This window comes from Carassius auratus, chromosome 29 (genome assembly GCF_003368295.1).
Source record: "Carassius auratus strain Wakin chromosome 29, ASM336829v1, whole genome shotgun sequence".
Taxonomy (NCBI): Eukaryota; Metazoa; Chordata; class Actinopteri; order Cypriniformes; family Cyprinidae; genus Carassius; species Carassius auratus.
In genome coordinates this window covers 20,648,350-20,672,853 of record NC_039271.1, presented here as the reverse complement: position 1 = coordinate 20,672,853, position 24,504 = coordinate 20,648,350, and the positions used below count along the sequence as shown (strand labels likewise).

The following is a 24,504-nucleotide window of genomic DNA, read 5'->3' as shown; positions in this document are numbered from 1 at the left end:
CAAGACTGTCGTCTGTGGCGTAGTTTAGTTATTGCAGTCCCTAAGCACGTAAAGCCCAATTTGGCTCTGGCTTTCCAGACTTTATGACAAAAACAGTGACCCGCACCGATGACCTCCCTGCCCTGCCACCCAGGCCTTCTCCGGATCTCCCATGAGGCCTCAGAGCATCGTGGCCTGGGCTCATCACAAGGAACTGGGACTCCTGAGGTTGGCTCATGAGGCCTGAGCGGACGACAGCCTCATCGATTAGCTGTCCCTTCAGGGATGATCTGTGGCTAACGGCCGGCTAGAGCCTCAAAACCACACAAACACACTGTGCTCCCGCTCACCGCCATGGCTGTTGCCATGATCCCTGTTAAGCTGAGGATATAACCTCTAGCCAGGTGAGCAAATTCATATCCAACCCATGAATAATCATGCCCGATTAATTATAGCTGCACGGAATGATTGGAGACTTTTACCATCGACACAGAGCATGTCTGATGTCCTCTGTAATGTCATGAAAATCTGAAACATAGTGTTCAGTCAGTGATTAGCAGTGCTGTTATTGTTAACTAAAACAATCAAAGAAATATCATTAGATAGAAACTTTAATTTGATGCAAAAATGGGTGTCAAATGCTAGTCCGTCTTTAAAGAGTCCCAAGCTTCAAAAATGAGGGATTTTAACAACTTGTCCACTTAAAAGATTTGTTACCATATTGTGTGGAAGTTTCTGGTTTTTCATATATGCAAGCCAGTCATAGTTCAACACTGTTTGTGGAAATCAAGCTAATCACGATATTTAATGGGGCTTTTGTGTGGCCTGACTAATGAAACGATTCTGTAGGAGATGATGGCCTTGCTGATGTGTGTGGGGAAAAGGAGGGGTGGCCCAGCTGTATTAAAAGCTTGACTGTAATAATTTAAGCATCAAACGGTAATGTCGGGACATTACTGACCCTCATAGAGAAGCATAATCATACGGTGTGACCTCTACCGACCTGATAGCCTGCTCCCAGCATCAGAATGCCTGTCCCATGTCACTGACCGCAAGGAGAGCGTTTTATAAGATGGATTAGATGGCTCTTTTAAAGGCCACAGCCTCTTTAATATTGTTTGAAGAGTCGAAATGAGAAGGGTAAAAGCAGGGTGGGATGTATATGGAAGTAGAAAGAAGGGGAATAGACAAAAAAAGGGGAAAAGTAACAAAAGAACCCTTATTTAAAGAAAGGAGGTTGGGCTTTCTTATTCAGCGAACATTTGATTGGACAAATCTTTTAGTGCAGGATGAGTCATCAGTGTTTTTGACTGTAAATATTACAGTTCATTCTGTTCAAGGTTTTGGTATATATTAACATACAGACAGCCTGAAAGCTAAGATACATGGAATAAAAGCCATAATACTCTATTTTAGATTTCAGGAGGCACTTGAATTACAAAAAATAGTGATTTTACCCCTGATTTATTGATCGTTTTCATTCAAGCACTAAGTCCATAGAACGAAACAAACGGAAAAAATGAAATCAGGCCCAATTGGTTAGTGGTAACAATAATGTGCAATGTGTTTCTTCTTCTGTTAAAGGCTCTTGAGACAGTCTTGCGGTTTGTGTTGATGTTTATCAAACAGCATCACTGAACTGAGGCTTTACTCGGGGTAATGCGGCGATCTGTCACAATGACGGACGTGTCATGAAAAGCCCTGCCATCCTTTTCTCTTTTGGAGGAGTCCATCAAAATTTGCGAGGCTTTCACGAAAGGCACTGACAGAACAACAAAGTGTCTGAGACGTGTCGGGTGGCGGGTGTCTGTGGAGATAATGTCTCGTCAGCTTGTTGACAAATGGACTTTCTTTTGGTCAAATGGGGGGTATTTGCATATCAGGTCCTCTCTTGGGTAGTGTTTAGACCATAGGAGATCTGATGCAAGAAGTCCTTTATAATGTATCGATTTATTTGTTAAGTCAGGATAAATACAACGTTAAGTAATTTGTAATGTATAGTGGGCCTAATGCATATTTAGACATCTTTTAAAGCTGCATACATGAATTTCAATTAATTAGAAAACATTAAATTGGTTACTTAATTAGAAATCAAAGTGGCATCATCATACTGTTGACCTATATTTAATTTAAATGTATTTATATTTATTGGGTTTAGTTTTATTTCTGTGATGGCAAAGCTGAATTTTCAGCACTCATTACTCCAGTCTTCAGTGTCACTTGATCCTTCAGAAATCATTGTAATATACTGATTTGGTGTGCAAGAAACTTTTTGTATTATCAGTGTTTAAAACCACTGTGCTACTTCATATTTTTGTGGAAACCATGATACATTTTTGGATTGAATAGAAAGTTGAAAAGATAAGTGTTTATTTGAAATATAAATCTTTTGCAGCAGTATAAATGTATATACTTTAATCAATTAAATGTGTCCTTCCAAAATAAAATGATTAATTTCTTTCAAAACATCTTACTGACCCCAAACTTTGAACAGAATAAACTGGATCTCATTTTATATTTTTCATGTAGTGCAATGAATTTTAAAGCATGGCGTAAGAATCCAAATACTGTTTAGAACCTCCGAATGTGAGTTTGTTGCGAAGGCCACCATCCGACTCTTTGCCAAAACAACCAAAAATGTCAATAAACTGACAGGAAATTTAAGCTTCAGTCTGAAATGTGGGCAATTAGCATCATCTCCATGCTATAAATCTTGTTGTAATGGATAAATGAAAGATGCATACTAGAGGCCTCATCAGAGCGTGTAAAGAAGACTGACGCAGATTTTATATTTAACAGTTGATCGGCTGGCCTAATGTAAAAAGAAAGATTTGCCTGGCTCTAAATGGGCTGTAATATCGGGTGAGCGGGTGGACCTGTCTTTGACTCTGCTGATGAAGATTAGCTGACTTCTTAGATTAGGTGAGCGTGGTTCGTGCAAACAAGTGAAGAGGCAAGACAATAACCCGGTGTTAACTGAGCGTAACCGGATCCTGCAATCTGCCCCTCTCATGTGTACTGCTCTCCGGCACCTGTGTGTTTATATGAAGCCGATATCTAATGAATAGCCCGTGCTGAGGCCATGTTCTAAGACAAATGGCCTTTCTTCTTACAGAGAATGAAAACAAATAACACAATTTGCCCGAAGTAATGACGAAAACCACAGGCCACAGAATATTTAGGTGTTAAATTGCTGTTTTTGTAGTGAACCACAGAAATAAGAAATCTATTTTGACATTTCACAATTTTTTTTTGAAAAAATGCAATGTGGTCCTCTCATGACAAGTGTTGCTTTCGTCAACAAAATTTATGACTAAATATCGTTGTTCAACGAACCTTTATCACGTGACAAAAACCAGATGAGATGCAACGTAAATTCTGGTCATGTGACGACGACAATAATTGAATGTATAATGCAATATTGTTGACGAATAAAAACGAGACTAAATGTGGTTTACAAAATAACAACTATGCTTAAATATCTCTTCATTTTCGTTGACCAAAATGAGATGAAACGAAATGTTATAACGTTATTTTGTCTCGTTTAATCGCGTTATTATTATTATTATTTTGCAGTATTTCTGTCTCTCTTCAGGGGCCGCATCAGGTTGCACTGCACAGATGCAGGCGACAACACACAAAATTATGTCTGACACAGAAAAAGGGACCGATCTGTGTACTTCTAACATGTTTGGTGGGAAAAATAAAAATCAAACAGAGCGTCTTCCGTGTCTGGAATGGATGTATTCTTGAGTCTATAAAGTAACAATAATATAATGAGATAACCTTGTTTGAAATGGGTTTGGCTAAAAGAAAATGTTGGTTTCGTCTGTACTACTAGGTACTGCTACTATATTGACTGGGTTAAATAGAATTCCATTACTAAAAAGAGACTAAAATACTCTAAAACTAGAGTAAATGTCATCAGTTTTCGTCCTCAAAAACTAGACAAAAATTAGACTAAAATGACTTTTAGTTGACTGAAACTAGACTAAAAACAGCATGAACGTGGCTAAAACTAATAAAAACTAAAATGACTGCTTCAAACAAAGACTAGACTAAAACTAAGATTAAAACAGGCCACCAACAACAACACTACTCATGACTGCAACAACAAGGACATATGCAAATATTCAAGATTAGGAGTGATGGAATGTAAATAAGAGAGAAAAAAAAACATAATCTCTACTCTTTAGAATATAAGTAAATTCAATACAATGAAATGTAGAAAAGTACTTGTTTACTTTTAAAACCTAACATGATCAGCAGTGATTGTTTAAACCTCAAATCGATTTGAGGTTTAAACTGAGTTATTTTCTTCCTGATCATCACGGTGTCTTGATGCTTGAGGGTGAGATGCACTATAAACCTCTTTGGAGACAAAGGTGTCTATTATTTGTGACACAAATGGGCTTGTGGTTCAGAGGTTGTTGGTAACAATCACTAGAAATTGCGAATGATGGTGGTTCACTAGTTGAATATAACTGTGCCAGCAATCGTAAGGTTCTGGTTCAAACCCCAGAAGGGCGATTCATGTACTTGAAAGTTATCCCCTAAATCACTGTTTTGCCCTTGAGCAATGTACTACTTGCTCCAGGAAGACTGTACTTGTAGTAAACGCACTGATGTAATTTGGATAAGAAAAAATCTGCCCAAACTGTCTTTCTGTGGTAGGGTGGTGGGCTTTAATCCGAAAGTCATTTTTCAAACCCTAGAAGGTATGATTCATGAACCGGAGACTTGCTGGGATTCCCTATCACCATTTTGCCCTTTAGCAATACACGGTATGGGGGTTGACAGGGACTGTCCTTGCAGTAAATGTACTGTGAGACGCTTTGGATTCAAGAAAGCCTTTTAGTTTTAAGAGGCTCAGCACATCTGCACAGAGATACATATGTTTAAGTACTTCAAAATGTTGAAAAAGCTGAACATGATTTGACTAACCTCTGGTTACACAGCTGGCAGGCGAAGCAGTCCAGGTGATAGACGTTCTCCTTGGCTCTCATGACCATCTCAAATGCTGGGATGAGTTTGCTGCAAGCCGCACAGTTCCCAGTCACACCGAACAACCTGAAAGATTGAAAAATATGTGTTAGGGTCAGAAAATAAGTTTTTTTTTAGGGTCAGAACCACTGGATAAAACCATATCGTTAAGATTGAAATGGGAAAATAAGGGTGATTCATGAACAAATGAATCATTCGAACCAGTTCTTTTAAGAGAATCAAAAACATAAAAAGCAAACAGTTCAGTCTGATTCACAAACAAATGTCAAAGATATAAAGAACAACCCGCGTAGTACAGTTAACTCTTGTCTCTTGTGAACCCAGTTTTTTTTTCTTCAGTAAATCAAATACACACACAAAGCCACCAATGTAATTTGATTCATAAACAATGTCTCTTATGAACCCATTCTTTCTAGTAAATCAAAGACATAAAAAGCAAACAGTGTAGTTGGATACACAAGCAAATGACTCTTATGAACTATTTAATGAATCAAAAACAGTGTAGTCCAGTTCACTATCAAAAATACTCTTTTAACCTTACTTCAGTGTGTTACATAGATAATTAGATAATAAGCTTTATTTTTTTATCAACCAGATTTGATAATGCTCAAAAATATTACAAGTTATAGACACTGAAGTGCCTTGAACATTTTTTACCACACTGATTTTTTATTTTATTTGATTAACGGGTTCTTTCTAATGAATCAATAACATACTGCTTAACCAGTGTATTCTGATTCACAAACAAATGACTCTTATGAGTCTGCCCTTTAATGAATCATCTTTTTCATTTCAATTTATGGGGGTTTGTTGCACAAGTTTATCATTTTATACACATTATTACAGTGTTTTACTCCAGACTGATTAACAAAATGAATCAAACAGCACCAAGAGCTTGTGAATATAATTAAAAAAAACTATACTGATACCAAGACTCTGCCAGTATTTCCCACAATGCATTCTTTTATGATATTTAAGGCTCAAAAAGACTGTGCATTAGACTAAAACACGTAAGTGGAGTGCGATGTGACCATCATGGAGATGTCCAGGCCGTATGAGGTTAGTGCTACAGAGCCGCTGCCCAGGTATGAGCCTATTATCTTCCAGTCCGCTCATGGGACATTACGGAGAGCATTCATTAGGGATTCATGGCTGTTACTCCACCGCGACCTAGACCGAGTAAAGGGAGGAAGGGGGAAAATAAATATCTGATAACAAAATCATATAACAAAATAACCTATTAGGCGGACTTCTTCGGGCACTTTTAGCTGTCGTTAAAATGATAAAACTGTATGCCACTCTCCCGCTCTGTAAGAGATCCCAATCTGATAAATGTTCTCGGGGTCTGGGATATGCAGGGTTGTTTATTAACTTTCAGAAACCGTGTTTCCCACAGGCAAATAAAAAAGAGCTGAGCAGATAGATTGTACTCTCATGAATACCAACAAAATTAAGGGTTACAATAGCTTTCCAGGTATGAGGAGAAAGGAAACAAGAGTTCATCTAGTGGATTGGTGCCGATTTAGTTAAAAGGATTGTACCTTTTTCTATGAGCTGTCTAAATATAGACCCGTTCGTGATATCACGTCTCCACTATTTTCAGAAAAAGTGCATAGCCAGAAGGCCTCAGCATGAAAGAGATAAAATGATGAGGCATATTTTCTTTCCACTAACATCTTGCAATTATATAGCTAAGATCTAAATGCAAATATAAAAAGGATAGATTCACTGCTCGCTGATATATTATTACGATGCATGTATTTATTTGCATGTTAATTTGCATTTATGCACACGCCAGATTTCACCCTGATGAATGATAGACACTATTCATAGTATGAAAAATGATGCTCGAAGGTCTTTTTGTCATCAGGTTGAATCAAACTAATATTGGGTTTGCCGCGCTAGCGAGCTGTGAGCTCAAAATGTCTGTTCTCGTGCAAATTTAAAGTAACCAATACCTTTACTGGAATTGGACAGTCATGCCTTTTTGCTTTGAGCATTTTAGGAAAGAGGTCTGTGCTTTTCAAAAACACAAAGCATTGAGTGAAGACAACTGCTCTCACCTGAGAATCTGGCCGTGTATTACATGCACTACGCAGAGAAATGTGTTTTTTTTTTTTATTTAAATACAAGACAGATTTTTTTCTGTGGAATGGATTGTGATCCATCAGAAACTAGATAGATATAAGTGGGGTATCTTGATGTACAGTAATGTTCCTTGGGGAACTTGTTTTGCAGCTTCATTCTGACTGCTGTTTTTAGCTATTCCCTTGTTTCAAAACTGACAGATTTACTCTTGGCTCCCATTTTCTCATAGCACATTAATATACTGCTTTATGTTGGAGTTCCAAGTTGAGTTAGATCTTGTGAAAAGGCAGTCTTGAGAATTGACTGAACCTATTTACGTATCAACCTATTTATGTATTTGAACTCGTCTTTTTATATATAAACATTGTACAGCTTGTATTAAATACTAGTTTTAAAAAGTTTGACGCAAGTTAAACTCTATTTGCAGCTTTTGTGGCATAATGTTGATCTGCAATCCTTAAATTTTTTTTTTTTTTTGAAATCGACAAACACAGAAAAACACAAAAAGTGCTGCTTAAATTTCTAAAAGTACTTATTGATTTTTCAGTAGACCAGTTATTTTTTTATTTATTTATATGAATTACTTTAATGTACACTGGATGTGTGTGTGTGTGTGTGTGTGTGTGTATGTATGTGTATATATATATATATATATATATATATATATATATATATATATATATATATATATATATATATATATATATATATGGATGTGTGTATATATGCGATGCGTATGTGCATCCGTTACTCAAGTCTTCTCATGAACACATGATATATTTGTAGTACTATTTATAGAAACATTAAAATACTACGTTACACTAAAATGTATCTTTGTCACTTTTTATCAATTTAATGCATCCTTTTTGAATATATATATATATATATATATATATAATTTTTTTTGTTTTTCAGAAAGGATGTATTAAATTGATAAAAAGTGATAATAAAGATACATTATATATATCGACCACTAGTGGTGAATTTCCACAGACATTATAATGACCCACTGCTGCTAAAAAGTAGGGAACTATGCCACAAGCTCCTAATGTCCCTGCGTACAGTAGAATCTCCGAGAACTCTCTCAGCCAAACAGGAAAAGGGGAGGAGCGGTAAGACGGATGAAGCCCTACCTGACACTTGCCTTTCACCGGTCTGCCAGTTTGATGCTGCAGACGCTAATGGCTCTCAAGGGAGGCGGCAAATTAAGTGTGCTTGGCTTGTAATGAATTTGGAGGTGCATGTTCTCTAAATGCAGTCTGCAAAGAAAGACCTGAGAGTCCGGAGACAAATGCAGAAAAGTTTTCCCATTTATGTTCTGTAGGGTCAAGAAAATGTACAACGGTTCAACTGAGTTTATCACTCAGTCCAATTTTCAGTCAATGGTCAGTTGTATTATAGAGGAAATCAAACTCCCTTTGACATAAAGGTTGACAAAATAGCATGTATATTTTAGCAGGCTGAAGAGGCAGCGTGAAATTAAAATTCATGGCGGCTCTGATTCGTAAGTTAAAAGAGAATGCACAATCAGTACCACCTGATTGGACACAAAAGGTGTTGGAGGTGCACAGCGGCTTTTCACAGTTGAATGGCACGTATTTGATGAGAGGAAAACAGACACCAATTAAATTATTCCACAAGGCTTTATCCTAGTGGTCGGAGAAGCGAGGCTCAAGCGTGCAGCTTTACTGTAATCATTAGACAGTGCCCCAATGGAAAATGCATGAGCGATGTCATCCAACTTGATGAAATCCTTGTAAATTACTTCCTATCAAACGAGACCATTCAAAGACTCTAATATGCAAGTGATTCAGATAAGACAAAGAAATGAGACACTCTGTTTATGGTCCAAACTGTGTCATTTTAGGACCCCTTATACTCAACCAGTGGTCCACGGAGAAGATCATAAAATTTTCATTTAATTTTGAACTATTAACTTATTTCTAATTTTCGAAGTAATGATCCAGGGTAGTAATCAGGGTTCTGCACCATTCTTTTATGTTTAAAGTCATTTCCTGAATTTAAATAGATTATTAAATGATTATTGATTATTATTAAATAGAGGTAACAAGCATGATGCAGAAATGCAATTATAAGTTTGAATGTAAGAAAGTAGAATTAAAGTTTACACTTTTTCTTTAAGGTGTCCTTGTTACAGTGTAACTGTACATTAACTTTTATGGGCCAGTGTGGAAGAACACTTCATTTTTCAGAATACAATGCTTATGTTGAATTTCTTGGAATTCCAGTTCAGTTCTATTTCCTGTCATCCCGATGCTCTTGAATTGAAACAGAGGCTGAATTCTGTACAACCTTGGTAGATAATGTTTTAAATAAAATTTATAATGGAGGAAATGTTGTTGTTTTTTTATGCTGGGATTGATAGTTGAGGGTCTGGGAAGAAAAAAAAAGATTTTTGAGCGAACCATAACGTTTATCTGAAACGTCAAGCTTGTATTCTTTGCTTTCTTTGTTTGGCCATTTTCTGAACACCAAGGGTAACAGATTAAGCATTACATTACTTTTTGATAACACCGCCACCTCCAGAAGCATTTGAATTTCTGACAGTGGCTCCCTCTCTCCGTCTAGCTCCTCTCTCCTGTCACCACCCCCACGACTTCAATCGCTCTGGCCTCAGTATGCATTCATCAGCTGCTGAATTAGAATTTGTTTCCTCACAAACCATTGATCATCGGCCTATTACCAGGCAAATGACAGTTAATTACCCACTACATTAACCACCGGGACCCAGGGACCAACCGCCTGTGCCATCAGTCACAGTGATGAATGTGGCAAGTTCAGTAATGCGCGGCCATTCTCGCGTCCGCCTGCCACGCTGAGAGCAACCCCTGGATCTCACTTCTTGGCACCCAGTGAAAATCTATGGCAATCTGCATAATTACAGGCTCAGGCTTAATAACAGACACATGATTTGTTGCGTCTCGAGCCACTGGCTCTCTGACTGCTACACTGTGTCTGCGGTTAGCATTTGCGCTAACTTTAACGTTAATGTTTGGGGTGCTTTGAGTTGGGGCTGGAGAGCCTAAAATAGCCAGGTTAATCTTGAAATATTGATGCTTGTGTTAATGTTTTAGGGAGGATTGATCCTCGTGTAAAAATATTGACTGTAAGTGTTTGGGATCTTAAGTTAAAAACTTGCTAGTGATTTTATTATTTAGTAGCATAAAAATGTATGCGTATCATGAACATCTAAGCCAAAAAAAAAAAAAAAACTCATCTGGAGTTATTTTGCTTAAACAATTAACATATAAATAAAAGTCACATTGGTAATGTATGATATAACTTAAAACAATTGTGAATCCTTTTAAATTACTTAATTAGCACAGTTTTCTGTCCTAGATGTGTTTCCAATAGAAAAAAAACAACCTTTTTTGCCATTTTGTTTTTAAAACATTCAGAGTCATGATTTGCTACTAGCTAGTCACTTTCAGTTGTTATTAGGGGGAGGGGCATTCTTATTCTAAAGAGCATTTGATTGGACAAAAATCTTTGCAGTGCAGAAAGAGTCATCAGAAGAGAAAGATTAATTTGAAAATGAGAAAGAGATTAATGTCTTTTGATTTCTTGGGGTTTTGACAAAACAGTCTGATAATTAGTATTGGCCTAAATTATTATTAAAGTTAAACAGTTGCAGTTGCCCATTTTATCCTCAGAAATCACAGAACATTCCACTTAAAAAAGGGTATCAGTTTTGATAGTATTTGGATTGAGAAAAAGTGTCACCCAATCCCTTTACAAAAAGCAGAAGAGACCAGCTGGAACGGGTTGGGAGATGCAATCAAATGTGTACTTTCTTCAATCTAGCGCCTACACGTGATTTTCGAAGATTAAACAACTATTGGGGCAAAATTATTTCAATTACAGCGGGTGTGACCTGGGAATTGTCTGTGGGATACGATTTTCCTCCTTGAGTGCCCTGACTTTGCCTGGCTGCTGGCTCAATCAGTTCTAATCTGCACCTGGACTCTGATATCCTAATGATGAAATATGGGCCTTTCAGCTTTTCACTGCAAGGCAGATAGAACAGCTCTCTGCTGACCTGTCAGCTTACTTAGGTTGAAGCAGAGACCCGCGATAATTACCCAGAAAAGACCATGTGCATGTTTAAAACTCATGAGCATCGCATGAACATCATTCAGCCATTAGGCCCTTCACTCTGTCTCTTCCTCTCTCTCACCCGGTAAAAATGCAGCAGAGATGGTTTTTACGACCCGGGCGTGAGATCGAGCACATAAATTCTTCCTGAAAGTAAAGGGTAATTGTTTACTGACATCGAAAGTTACTGCCTCTATCTGCCTCAACAGGGTAATTACTGTAAACAGCTCTCTAAGAATACAACAACTTGAGGAGTTCACTCGAGAAACCGCTGTTATGAGATAATAACGTAGAGAATTTAATGGACTCCCGAAAAACAATGGCAGTCAAACATTTTCACGCATCTGTGTATTCAATAAACAGCCGAGATGAAAGGTGCGAAGCCTTTTTCAAGTGAAAATCACAGTGAAACACAAAATAATTATGCCCTCACCATACAAAAACCATCTAAAAGCTTTGGAGGGCTTTTCAGCAAGAAAATCTGGCAGGGGTGTGCGGGGATTCGGAGGGGTATTTTGAAGAGGGGTGTAATGAAAGTTTTCAACCCCCGCAGGGCCCAGATGTGCACTTTGATAGGCACTTCCCGTGCCAACCCACCTGCAGTTGCAAGCTGGGCACTGGGGTGTGCCACACTAGCCCTGCAATTATCTGCACCAAACATGCGCAGTCCCACAAGTCATTGCTCTTCACAGCCAATTAAGCTAATCTCAACTGGAGGGGACCATCCAAAACAATAATGTGTCCAGGCGAATGATCTCAAAACCGTTTAGCTCGAATGGAAATGCCGGCATTGTGAGCTTTAGATTCTTGGATGCAAACAAAATGGTGGCTGATCTAGAGTTTGCATTCATACAGTATAGACGGTTTCAACGGCAACAACATAAACAAATGTTACTGCACATGCGCGCTTTTGTGGACCTAACTTAACTTCCGGTAGACTTCCAAATAGAATCAATAACAACAGCCAAGTCCCTCTAGAGTAGATATTTTTTGATAACAAGCAAAATATGTTTGCTGCGTGGATCAGGCGGACTTAATGAAAATGCAAATTCATTCTTTGCCAGCAGGAGATGTTTTAAAGCATAGACATAAAGCGCGAGAAATAGAGGTTTCCCCAGTTACAGCTGTAAACAAATCAGAGCTGGTACAGAGCTGCCGCGTTTCCACCGAAATTACCTGGAACAATTGTACCAGGAACTTTTTTCCCCAGGAACTATTTCCCCCCAGACCTGTTGTTTTCTGCTTTTCCAACATGGTCTAAAGTACTGAGAAGATTAGGCAAATAGTCTGGTGACGTAGGTCAGTGCGCGTTTCTCAATACAAAGTATGCAAATTTCGGTCTTGCATCCTCGATAGTTCGGACTTCGGGAGTTCAAGAACTTTGAAAAAGTACAAACTTGCGAGAAGGGACTTTCTGAGGGGCTTTTTTTACCCGGAACTTTTAGATCCTGGTTCCTGTGGTGGAAATACACAGAGTGCCAGCCCAAAGTCTCTACCCTGGGTAAAGTTCCAGCAGTGGCCGCATATTTAATAGCAGTAACGAGTGTTTTCAGCACTTTAAACCAGGACTGACATCCTTATTCTGCTGCTTTGTTAAAAGAGAAAGAACTTGAAGAAGAGGTTGCTGAAAGAATGTCCTACGGATGTTTATGGCATCACAAATAAACGTGTTCAGCTGTCGCATCAGGGCACTGTGTAGGTGTCAACAAATTGAATGGATCATTCTAAAGGTCTAACTTCATAGAAAATGCTGGAAAGATGCATTGCAGCATATGTGGACTTGCAAATGGAGAATGATTGTAATGGCTACATGAAATGCTTTGAAGGATAAATCACCTAGGAACGAATGGAATTTTAGAGAGGAACTCCTATTCTGCCAAGGATTGAAAAGGAGAAAACAATACTGTCCTACCCCTGACCCCTTAGCTGAATCCCTGACCTTCCCATCAGGACAATTTAGCATGGAAGAAAAATAGAGGATTAAATATTTGCACCTCTATTTCAAATTCGATCGATGGTGATTACAAGTGCCCATTTTTGACCTCTCCACGATTTCAGATTACATGTGAAAAGCCCAATTTAATTACAGGAAGACTAGAACACACACATTTGCAAGAATGGAGCATTATTGGCCACGTAATTGCCAGACATGTGAAGTGAATTGTATTGAAGAGAGGTTAATGGTGGCAAAGCACAACATAGCAATTACAGGACGCCTTCAGAGCTTTTAACATCTCCACGCCATCTCATTTAACACAAAAATAGAGAAGAGAGGGGACGTTGGATTTCTTTGTTCTGTAGCTTTATCTGTTAATTTATTTCCAGAGGATGCAAGACTTAAACCATCTGTTCCTCAGATGACACTTTGTTCATAATATGGAGGCCTCCTGCTTTGAGCCGGTGTTTGAAATGTCATTAGATACGAGAAACTGTGTGAAAGAGAGAATGAGATAAAAGGAAAAACATCTTGGGGCTTATTGAAGGATCAAAACCACTTGTTTGCAGCCAGAAACTGGACACTGCCAGACACTGTTTGTATTTAAAGGCAACACATATAATGACATTTAATTTAACATTACATAAACATTATTAATGCTTATCACATGCATGCACAGTACATTTGCAATTTGTGTGCATATATATGCATCAGCTAAAACTCAACCATGGCAAACTGACAGTGAACAAATTTGTTTTTATGCAGTAATGATTCCTAAATCTTTAGTTATTATTAAAATCACGGATAGAGTGTCTATCAATATGTGTTTGAAAATATTCAGTAAAAAGAAAAAAAAATGCTATTATTTATCAGTGCGGAATTTCAGAAAAAAAAAGCATTTCGGGTTATTTTGATGATGGTTGTGTCTAAAATATGGTAGATATTTTAGATATTTTATAGTTTATAATATTTATCTTTTAATTGCAATTTATTTTTGTTTTTAATTTTGAATTATTTTTACAAACTGTTTTCGTGTATTTTTCCTGCATGCACTGCAAGCCTGTCAGAACAACTGAAGCAACAAATGCTTCAATAAAAGGTTCTTAAATTGTTTTGAACTGTACAAGCTTTACTGAGTTTTAATAGATTTTTTATTGTCGATGATGGATGGACATGCTGTTACTATACTGTATGTGCATCCATTTAGTTTTTATACCTCGTTTAGTTTTATATGCACTTTTTTTCTTGTCAGAGAAATTTCATTAAATTACAAAGCAAAGCAAAATGAATTTTTTTAAATAAATGATGTCAAACAATGTAATTTTAAACTATATACAGTTTTGACTGTAGGAAAGGAGAAAACCAATATCGCCATATTGTTGCAGCACTATTTCCAGATCCCATCTGTGGAAAGATCTTCAAAACCAACCTGATTAATTTTCCTTTCCTTTCTTTTACTGAAAAAGATAATTAAGAAATATTTAATGTAGGATTTTAATTAGACAGAATCCTGAATGCTGCCCCACATTGAGCTTGAGGGGTGTTTTTTGTGGACCCAGTGATTGAAATGTTTTAATCACTGATAAAATAGATTGGATATATTTTTTTTCTCCCAGGAATTCCCAGTGGAAGTTAAAATGAAAACCACCTTGATATTATTCAGAGTAAAGTAATTAGTAGAATGAAGATAAAGCCAAATGAACTCTTGATCAATACATTAACCGGCACCCCGCTCTCTCCACCAACATCCCTCTTTTCAAAATCAAATTAATTATACACATTCCTCTCAGTATCAAAACCCTCTCTTGCTTTGTGCTGGGGACATATGGGTATCAGAGTAATGCGTTACGGACAGCAGCACCTACACTTCCTGTGGTGTGATGCTTCTTTTTTATGCAGATTGGTGGTAGAGAGAAGTGAATCAGTGCAAATGATCTTGCCATCCAAGCCTGACAATGGAAAAGTCTCTAATGAACAGGCCAAGAGCAGACTGTTTTTTTTTTTTTTTTTAATGAGAGCTTACAAAGGCCATGGGTCTGATCAAATCCAAATATCTGGAACAGATAGTGTGGAGGGATGCCACAGTAACTTTGATTGGAGGGAAGATGCTTAGCAATTTACGACAGCCTGCTTTGCCCATCATGTTGCCATTTTTCTTTTTTGTTAGCTTATAATCTCACTGTAGAGTATAATGTCAGTTCTTATGACTCTGCTTATCCTGAATTGGTCAATGCTATACGACAACAAACCAATGCTATACTGTTCTCTCTCTGTCTTTGCCTTTAAATAGCTAGTCAGTGATAGCATTTAACATGCAATGTGCACAGCATTTAGAGTGCTAGTCACAGGACAACAGCTCAACACTCTCTTTTAGGCAGAGCTGCCATAAAGGAACAAAACAGTGTGCACGATTGATCTGGACACGCATGGCTAATGCAGAGGAGCTAAGCTGAGCCACGGACTTTGGTGCACACTAATGCATACTTTAATTTGCCTCTTTAGCATTTAGAGATTTAAAGTATATGGAAAATGGTGTGATTCAGTGGCAGCAGAACCCTTTTCTTTCTCCCTCTCTTTTTATGCATTTAGTACCCATGTCAGATATACATTTATTGAAGAGGTTGTTTGCGATTTTAGTAATGCATTGATTATATTAGTGTCATAAGTGAGGAATAAAGGAATGGGGACAATAAATATATGAGGAAACAAAACTAAAACATCTAAACATACGACTGATGGCTTCTCTAGAGCAGTGCTGAATGCTGAACTAGAGTTGCACAGGAAGTATCCCCCACACTTACATGAGGGCTATATCCAATGATTTAAAGAAGTTGTTAATTCTTTTGGTGAGATGGAATTGTTTGTGGATGTGTCCGGTTCAAGGGCAAACATGAGAGCCTCATTTGCATTCTTCTCTTTCTCTTGGCTCTCTTATGAATAAATCAGGGTGTTAAGACGGCTGCATTTACATCTCATTTTACACAAGCACGTTTGAGCAACTGGGCCTGACTGGTTTCACCCACACTATTAACATAGACTAAAATGACTTGATATACAAATTATATATAAAAGGAGAATACTGCATTTTGATTATAGCCAGAATAATGAAATAACTTTAATAAGATAAACCATTTAATATCTTGAAAGCAGTGCTCTACAGGTTTTTACCAATACCTAAAAAAAATGTGCCTGCTGAACTTTTCAGTTAGGCTACGCTTTGGTCTGCTGCTCTCAATAGAAGCATGTGTATTGATGTAGCATCCACAGCAAAATAAGCCTTACCATGTGATCATATGAGATATTTTGGCTGATGCTGTGTGCCTGGAGCTGAGGGGCTGAGGTGAGGAGCATCAAGTGGCATCTCACAGTTCCGCTAGGCAGCACACTAATTGAGAAGTCGCTCAGGGGTTGAGCGCAGGGGGCTCGCTACACTGTGCTCCCTATCCTAATCAAGCCCCTGTAAGTGGGGCTGACATGGACCAATCACCATCATGAGGTTCCGCCACTAAAACCCTACCATTCCTGACTACCATGAACAGATCTGCTGCTATCCCTCGCCCTTTTTTAGCTCCATAAACGCTCATTACTAAGGTTGTGCAACTAAGGGGCTGAGGCCAAGCCTGTCCTCACGAACTGCAGTGTAACTGTCGGCAAGTGGAGTTGACTGCTTTGTGGAGGTCCGTAGAGCTGGCAGTCATACGTAGGCGAAGACAGCAAGGTATTCCAGAGTGGGAGAGGCTAAGACATACACAATATTGCAGAGCCCTAAAGCAAGCATTTCAGGGAAGATCCAAGGTTTGAGTTGATGCTGTGGTGCTTTGTTCTGTTCAGTTGTTAAACTTGCATGTGCGAGAGATAGTGGATTGATGTTCAAGTTGGATGCTGATAGGCATAGTTGTCTTTTGAAAACTACAAACTTATCACTGTAAAAAGGACTGATGTCTACAGTCTAAAGGTGTAAGCATAGTGGACAGGTCTGGAGAGAGAGAACTTCCTTGGACCAAGGACCCATAAATCTGTACTAAATAATTGGATGTTCAGAAAGTGTGAAGGTGAGGAGTGAGAATGCCTTAAACAATAAGCCTGAGATCTTGCGTTTTAGCCTTCGATGTGTTTCTTAGTCAAACAGCTGGGATTTAAAAAAGAGCTTGCGGATTTACATACTATGCTACTTGCACTTGAGGAGAAAACAGAAAACTGGAGGTGTAGGCTTTATGGGATTGCGATGCAGACCAAATCGGGTTTATACAGAATGACAAAGTACCAGCCAAAATAACTTTGTGCGTGCATCTTATCCTATAACAACATGGCTGTCTTTGTTACTCTGCACAATTCCCCATTAATAGTTTAAAAGCTACCAGGCCATGCAAGGCAATGCTCCAGAGAAGTGGGGTTTATTTTTTTTGGCCTACCTCTCAGGGCAGGGAATCTGTTCCTCCTTGTTTGCTGGATTGGGTCTGTTGCTTTATCACAGGTAAAAGAGGAGTTGGTTTTGGAGGGATTGCACTAGGTTGGAAAATGAGCCACAAGGTTTTCAAATGGCTGTGTTGTGAGCCAAGATGGCGGATGGCTTCCAAATGCACAACCCAGAAACAAAAGCCGATCAGTGTCTGCCAAAGCTCTGGGGGAGGCAGAGGGGCTTGCATATCTTAGTGTGTCAAGCGACAAGGCTTGTTATCACACTCTCGCATGCCGGCAGAGAACTGATGCCAGCCAAGGATGCAGTGGCACCACCTCCCCAGCCACAGCTGTGCCAGACAATGCTTCTTCTCGCAAAAGAACACTGAACTGAACAAATTAAAATTGAATGTTAAAAAGAGAAACACGTTTGACAGTTACACGCCATAAAAGCACATCTCTTGGTTGCTAACGCTCAGTAAGGCCTACCTAAAATGATATACTTGATCTTCAAGTTTTCCCTCCAACAGCAGATATAATAAGTGGCCGATGTTCTTCAGCCGCACCTCCCCTTAATCTGTAAATCCGAGTGGATCATGGACACACTAGAAGCAGAGAATGGCTCAAATGAGGTAATATATGCATGGAAATGACCTATGGCAATCCTCTAAAAAAGAGGGGGCTGAGAAAGGTCGAATCCAAACTGTGCTCAAGTTTAATTAAAAAGACAAAGACGAGCGATAAATTCCATATGCTCAGCCCAGATTAAGGCTTCTCGCTTAGGAGAGCCCAGGCCTGAGTTTTTTTCAGGAAGCTCCCGGGCCGCTCCCCACATGGCCTTGCGCCATTTTCCCCATTCCTTTGATGTCAATATAGAGCATTTATTAAGGGCATAAAGGTTCATCTCTGAGGAGCAAGGATATCAAATAGTTGGGATCGGAGGAAAAAGAAATTCACATAAATATCTTCTGGAGAAAGTTAATTTCAGGGTACAGGAGTGATCGCCCCGTTGAGTCCAGTCAGCAGGTGCAGGATTTAATTTTGCCATTAAGCGACAGCCACAGTTTCTGAAAATTAATATAACGACAAGAGCGCAGGGAAAAATGAAGTACCCATATGGTCGTAATGCCTGTGGAAGTGCTTTCGACAACGAGATGTATCACGACAACTATTTCAGGAAAGTCATCTCATCAAAAACGACGCCCCATTAGGTAATAGTTTATTCAAGCCTTGTTCAAGCCCTAATATAACCTTGTTCAGCTGCTTCAGGGACTTAAATAGACGAAGGTAAAATGAGGGTAAGAATATATTTAGGTGCAAATGTACCTGTTCATCCAGTAGAAACTTTCTGTAAGAATCTTTTCCTTCCACGTAACTACACACACACACACTTTTGTGTAACTATTTACTTTTTTGACCTCAGAAAAGCAGCTTTTGCCATTGTAATAGATTCCTATTACAAACATATGAGAGTGGGGCAACATATCTAAAATCTGAGGAGGAGAATTGGGGTTCCTCTTGTGGTTCAACATAGCACCATTTGGCAAAGGTGCTGTAGAGAACCGTTAAAGACAGGTGCTGTATATCGCTTAAAGTGGTTCCCCTATGATTATGAGCCAATAAACACACACTGTTTAGCACCATTTGTTTAGAGCGTTTAAGTGATTGAGGCCTATTGTTACTGATGCATGTACACAATGTCATGAAAGCTTTGCTTTCTCTGTTTGCATTCTGTTCAAATTTCACAGAGCTGTAGACATATACAAAGAAAAAGCAAAAAAACTGAGGAAATCTATACAGCTGAATGTGCAGCTACTGTAAGCAGCGGAAAAACAGTTCCTCCAGCATTACAATAACAGATAATACCACACTCAGCAGGTTGTTGTGTTATAAGAGCATGTGTTCCTCAGCTAGCAAGGTGTTTTTCCACGGACGACCATTTTAGCTGTAACAATCCTACACGGTATCACCTGCTACTGTCAGGCATCATGAATATGAAATGATGGCTTTCTGCAAAACACACAGTATTTCAAAGCCATTTGTCTAATGCTCTGTGATCATCCATGTTGTGCACGATTGTCCGGCCAATTTCACTCTTGGTAACAAAGTAAACACATTAATTTGGAAGGTGCAAGTTGAGATATTCAGTAATGCACCAAACTCAAATAAAAAACACAAGTTAGGCGAAACACATTCAAATCAAATCACATTTAGCTGTACAAAGAAATAAAAGGACTTCAGTGAAAAGAGCTCTGGCTTTAATATTTTGCAGGGGAAACTGGGCCGTTCACAGCAGTAAATCCACAGGGGTTCCTATTCCTGCTCTGGACCAAATCAAACCCATTTGAAGCCCCTGGGGTGGCCCTTTCCGATCAGCAAACAGGGTCAAAGTTAACATTTAATCTAGCCTTGGCCTCATGGAGTCTGTCTACTCGTGGCACAGTTGAAGTCATCCAACAGTTCGCTTCCCATAAATCCACAAAACAAATTGGACTTGAAAAAACGATCATCCCTCTTTCCCCTCTCGGTTTATTACAAGGTTCAAATACGCAGGCTCGAGAGTGCAGCAGTGCCTGGAAAAGGTAGGGCGGATTAGGTCTTTATAGTCCTCTCCCAGATTAGATGGAAATCATAACACAACACCAACCAGTGTGCTGAACTCTGACCCCTCCAAAACCAATTTCATTCGGAGAGATTGGAGTGATGTAGCTGAATGTCTATGTGGTACAGTGGAGAAAATTAAAGCAGGATTTGTAATGCATTCAAAGTGAGAGTGCACGGGAGAGGAGGTGAGCACAAATAAATTGCTGTCACTACCCTCCCACACACATCTTCGGCGCCCTGTTTCAGTTATAACATTCATTTGAATGGAAACTTGTTGGATTAGAGGTGGTGTAGGGAGATTGGAGGAACACTTATTTGGAGTTGCTCTGACCACAGCAATGCAGCTATGCAGAGAACAACAACATCCGCTATTTTAAAAAGAGTGAGTTTCTGCAAAGACAAAAATACATACATAAATAAAATAAACTGTGCAGTACTAAATACATTTTACATATCCCTTGCAATACAGGCAAATGTATTGTAGCAAGCGCATATGTTGTCATTTTTCATAGAATTTGTAAAAATATTTTACAAAGCGTTAAATTATATTTAAGAAATAAGTATTATTAAATTGTATTATATAGGCACAGTTGAGTAAAAGTAATAATTATTTGTTTACCATACAATTAAAGTGGATGATATATGAATATTTTTTTCATCTATATTAAATATTTTACAAATATATTATGTTATATTATATTGTTAAATGTTGTATAAACACAGTACATTTATATATACAAATATATTTTATAAATGTTTTTATGATTTTAGAGTTTTTTGAAGTATTTTATAATATAATTTTAGAATTATTTTAATATAATGTTAGAATTATATTATATTATATTATATTATATTATATTATATTATATTATATTATATTATATTATATTATATTATATTATATTATATATTATATATTAAAGGCTGAGGTGAGTAAATAAATATTTTATTTATTTATTTATTTTTATATTTTTTTCGTTTAGGCCACAGTCAGGTGGGATGATGAGGAGGGGGTGTGACTGGAGGTGGAGGTGGGAAGGGAGACGTTCAAATGCTGTCTTTGCTCTGTCCTGTTCTAATAGATAGCTTCGTGCTCTGGCAAAAGTTATGCTTAACATGGCCAGGTAGTGACATCTTAATTTTTCACGGCTGGAAACATGGCCGTGCCCTACTCCCCAATCGCCCCCATGCATTATTTCTGCTTTAAGCACTCATCCTCTGGGGAAGCAGGGAGTGGGGAGGTGGGTATTGTTTTACAAGGCGCCCAGCTGCGGCCTAGTTGCCTTGCCCTGGGTTCTTTTCAAGGAGTTGTCGTGGGTGACCCCCTCTGGCTGACAGTTATTAATAATAACGCACAGCAGGGAATGGTTCACCTTGTGGCGATGGAGCAGTTGTTTAGAGGCACGCTGTGCTGCCTCCAGGACGCCATGGGGAACAAATAAAACAAACAGTGGGAAAGTGCGTAAAAAGACGTTGAAATTCTTACTCACTAACTTTCTTGGGTTATTATTGTAGTTGTAGTAGATTTATGGTATAGCTTGTGACTGCATTCTCTTATTTTCCACAAACTCCCAGGTGTTTGAAAAGAACATTTTACATTAAAATGTACATTAATCTCATCAGTGTGGCTAACCTTGTAAGCATCCTCATTTTTTTAAGCAAATCATAAAGGAATAGTTTACCACAAAGGGATCTGACGGGAACTTTCTTGTACATTCTGTAAATTTCTCTTCCATTTCCAAAGATTAAAGAATGCCATACATGTTTGGAATGACACGAGAGTGAATAAATTATTATTATTTTTTTTAGGACTAATCAAACTTACACTTGAGTGACAACAATAACCTGGCCTGCACGAAAACTGGTCATCACAAGGATTCATTCACAGTATTAAAGACCGAAGCTCAGCAGAAAGGAACAGAAGATGGTGAGGGGCTTTCTAATGAGACAAGGGGGATGAGGAGATAAAGTGTCCAGAGCCACAACACCATTAAAATCTTCACTGGGAAGAAGCCCTTTCGTACACGCTGAGTGCTCTGTTGTAACGAGTGCCGTTGAGACAGAATACTATCTGCGGCTGAGAGAAACTGCACACCTGCTGAATCCACACCTCAAGTGCCTGTGATTCCACACCACTCCTATTGGAGCACCTCTCCACAAGGATTTAACTCCTTCAAGTCATCAATAATTCCTCTTTTGAAATCAGAGTTCATAAGGCCGCACAGTCTGAAAATGATGGCAGGATATATCAAACTCTCCATTAAGTACCAACAGAATTCTGGAATGGTTTTGACATTAAAAGTTAATGTATAAAACTTTTTTAACAACACTTTGTTAATTGTTTTTAATTATTATGGATGTTGTGACCAGTTAAAGTACCTTAATTATACACTGTCCCTTCAAATTCAAATTTTAGTAAAAAAAGAAAAAAAGGTTGATTTAAAAAGGTTCATTGAAATGGTATGCATCAACTTCCTACATAATGGAGAATAGTTTCCTTACTAATTGGGCTATCTAACTTTTTTTTAAAGCCATCAACAGATGCACTGGAGATGAACATGCAAAAACCACAATGAGACGAACAGAAATATCCCATAAGCATAAAAAAACAAGTCTTCCATTAGCTTTAAGAAAAAGACATCATTTTAACAGAAAGACAGACAACAACAACAACAAAAAAAAACAATTATAGCACAGGTGCACCCACAGAAAATAGCTTTATGTAGGGTGCAGAGTGTTTTCAAAAGCTGACCTTGCAAACTTGTCCCAAGGGCCTAGAAATTTTTCAGCTAGAGATGGCGCTGGCAAGAAATGTGGGATGCTAATAAAGAGTCTTAATGTTTTAAATATAAACAACATGCGTTTGATGTGTTGTGTAGCATTTTAATCACACTGATGTTCAATATCTCAACATGAATGGTAAACTGTTCTTCTGTCAACTGTTTTGTTTTATGCTTGTCATTAAATGATTTTATATTAATACAGGTCTTTATTCAAAAAAGCATATCTCACCTTCTGTTTAAATGCTGTCTTTTTGCTGCAGACAAGAAACTTTTTTCATGCGGATTAGATTTTAATATATTATCTGGAAAAAAAATGACTTTGCTGAACTATGCTAAAATGGGTAGTTAACTCATTCCAAGCTATTGAAAGCAGTTGTCAGTACTTCACCATCTAAATTTTTTTAGTAAATAAACACATACATTAACTCAAGGTGACAAGCCATTCCAGTATATTCATTTATCATACTTTGAAATGTGTTGTAGCTTTCCAAACATGCTCTAAATGTAAAGTAAAACAAAGCAAACCTTTTGAAAAAGTAGCTAATTCTATTTAAGCCACTTAAAGGCACAAACCTTCAATATAAAACAAGTAATTTATTTTTTAAAGTAATGTTTATCTGGCACAAAGACAAGACAGGCCTCAATGATTGATGCTTAAACTTGTAAAGTAAATGTGTTCTAAATACACCTAAAAACACACTATATAAATGAGTCAAAAACAGTGATGAACAGTGGACTTTAACTAGATATTTCTTTAAAGAAAGAAAAAATTCAAACTAACAGAATTCTCAGCACTATATGTATACTTATACATTAGTCAACATCTGAAGTGGATCAAAATAGTTCATAAAAGAACGCATTTTGAGTTTGGTTTTAGGACTTTGATGAAAGGTTTTGATGCACTTCAAATGTTGACTAGTGTATATACCAAAAAAAACTGATTCACATTGATGTTGGTATGAGACAGAAGAGAGGCCTCTAGTTTGTGTGCATTACAAAAACTATAAATTTTACATTTTATCATTTTACATGGCTACTGTAACAATAGTTACTTCCCAACATTGATTCTGGCTGAAGAGAAGCAAAATGAAATGTTAACAATGCCCTGTTTTAGTATTCAGTGTTTGCCAAAGCCAAAATCATGCTTAATGCCCTTCAGAGACAGAGAGCACTGCACTGTTTGTGAACATCTGCACTGGTCATTAGAACAAGAGATGGCCTCAATCTTTCAGCTAGCTTCAAAACGACCGAGGAAAACACAAGACAAACTACACCGGGCTGCACTGCGCTAGTCCCGCCGGAGAGACCATCCTAACCTTTAACAGACAACACGGCAGCAACTTTGTTACTTTAGTGTCATGTCAGCTTACAGTAAATGCATTTTTATTCAAGAATTATTGTTCTTATCGGTTGAGGGCATAAACTAGAGCACTGAAGAACAAGAGAACTTCTTTTTCTGACCTTTTCCAAATTACAAGGAGAGTGCTAGCTTAGGTTAGCCCAAAAAAAATGAGTATTGCACACCTGCATAGCACCCAAAACATAGATTAAACTAAAATAGCAGTTTGTGTCCACACACTGCAATTTTTATTCAGA

General features: G+C 38.0%; 1 protein-coding gene across 3 annotated transcripts in view; it reads right to left on the bottom strand.

The window, feature by feature from the left end:
- The window catches only part of LOC113048346 (LIM domain only protein 3), a 42,248-nt gene that overhangs the window by 5,169 nt on the left and 12,575 nt on the right, over nt 1–24,504 (bottom strand). For all 3 annotated transcript variants that reach the window (XM_026210123.1, XM_026210122.1, XM_026210121.1), the window contains exon 3: nt 4,924–5,049. In XM_026210123.1, the coding sequence (XP_026065908.1) occupies nt 4,924–5,049 (126 nt within the window). The remainder of the gene's footprint in view (nt 1–4,923; nt 5,050–24,504) is intronic.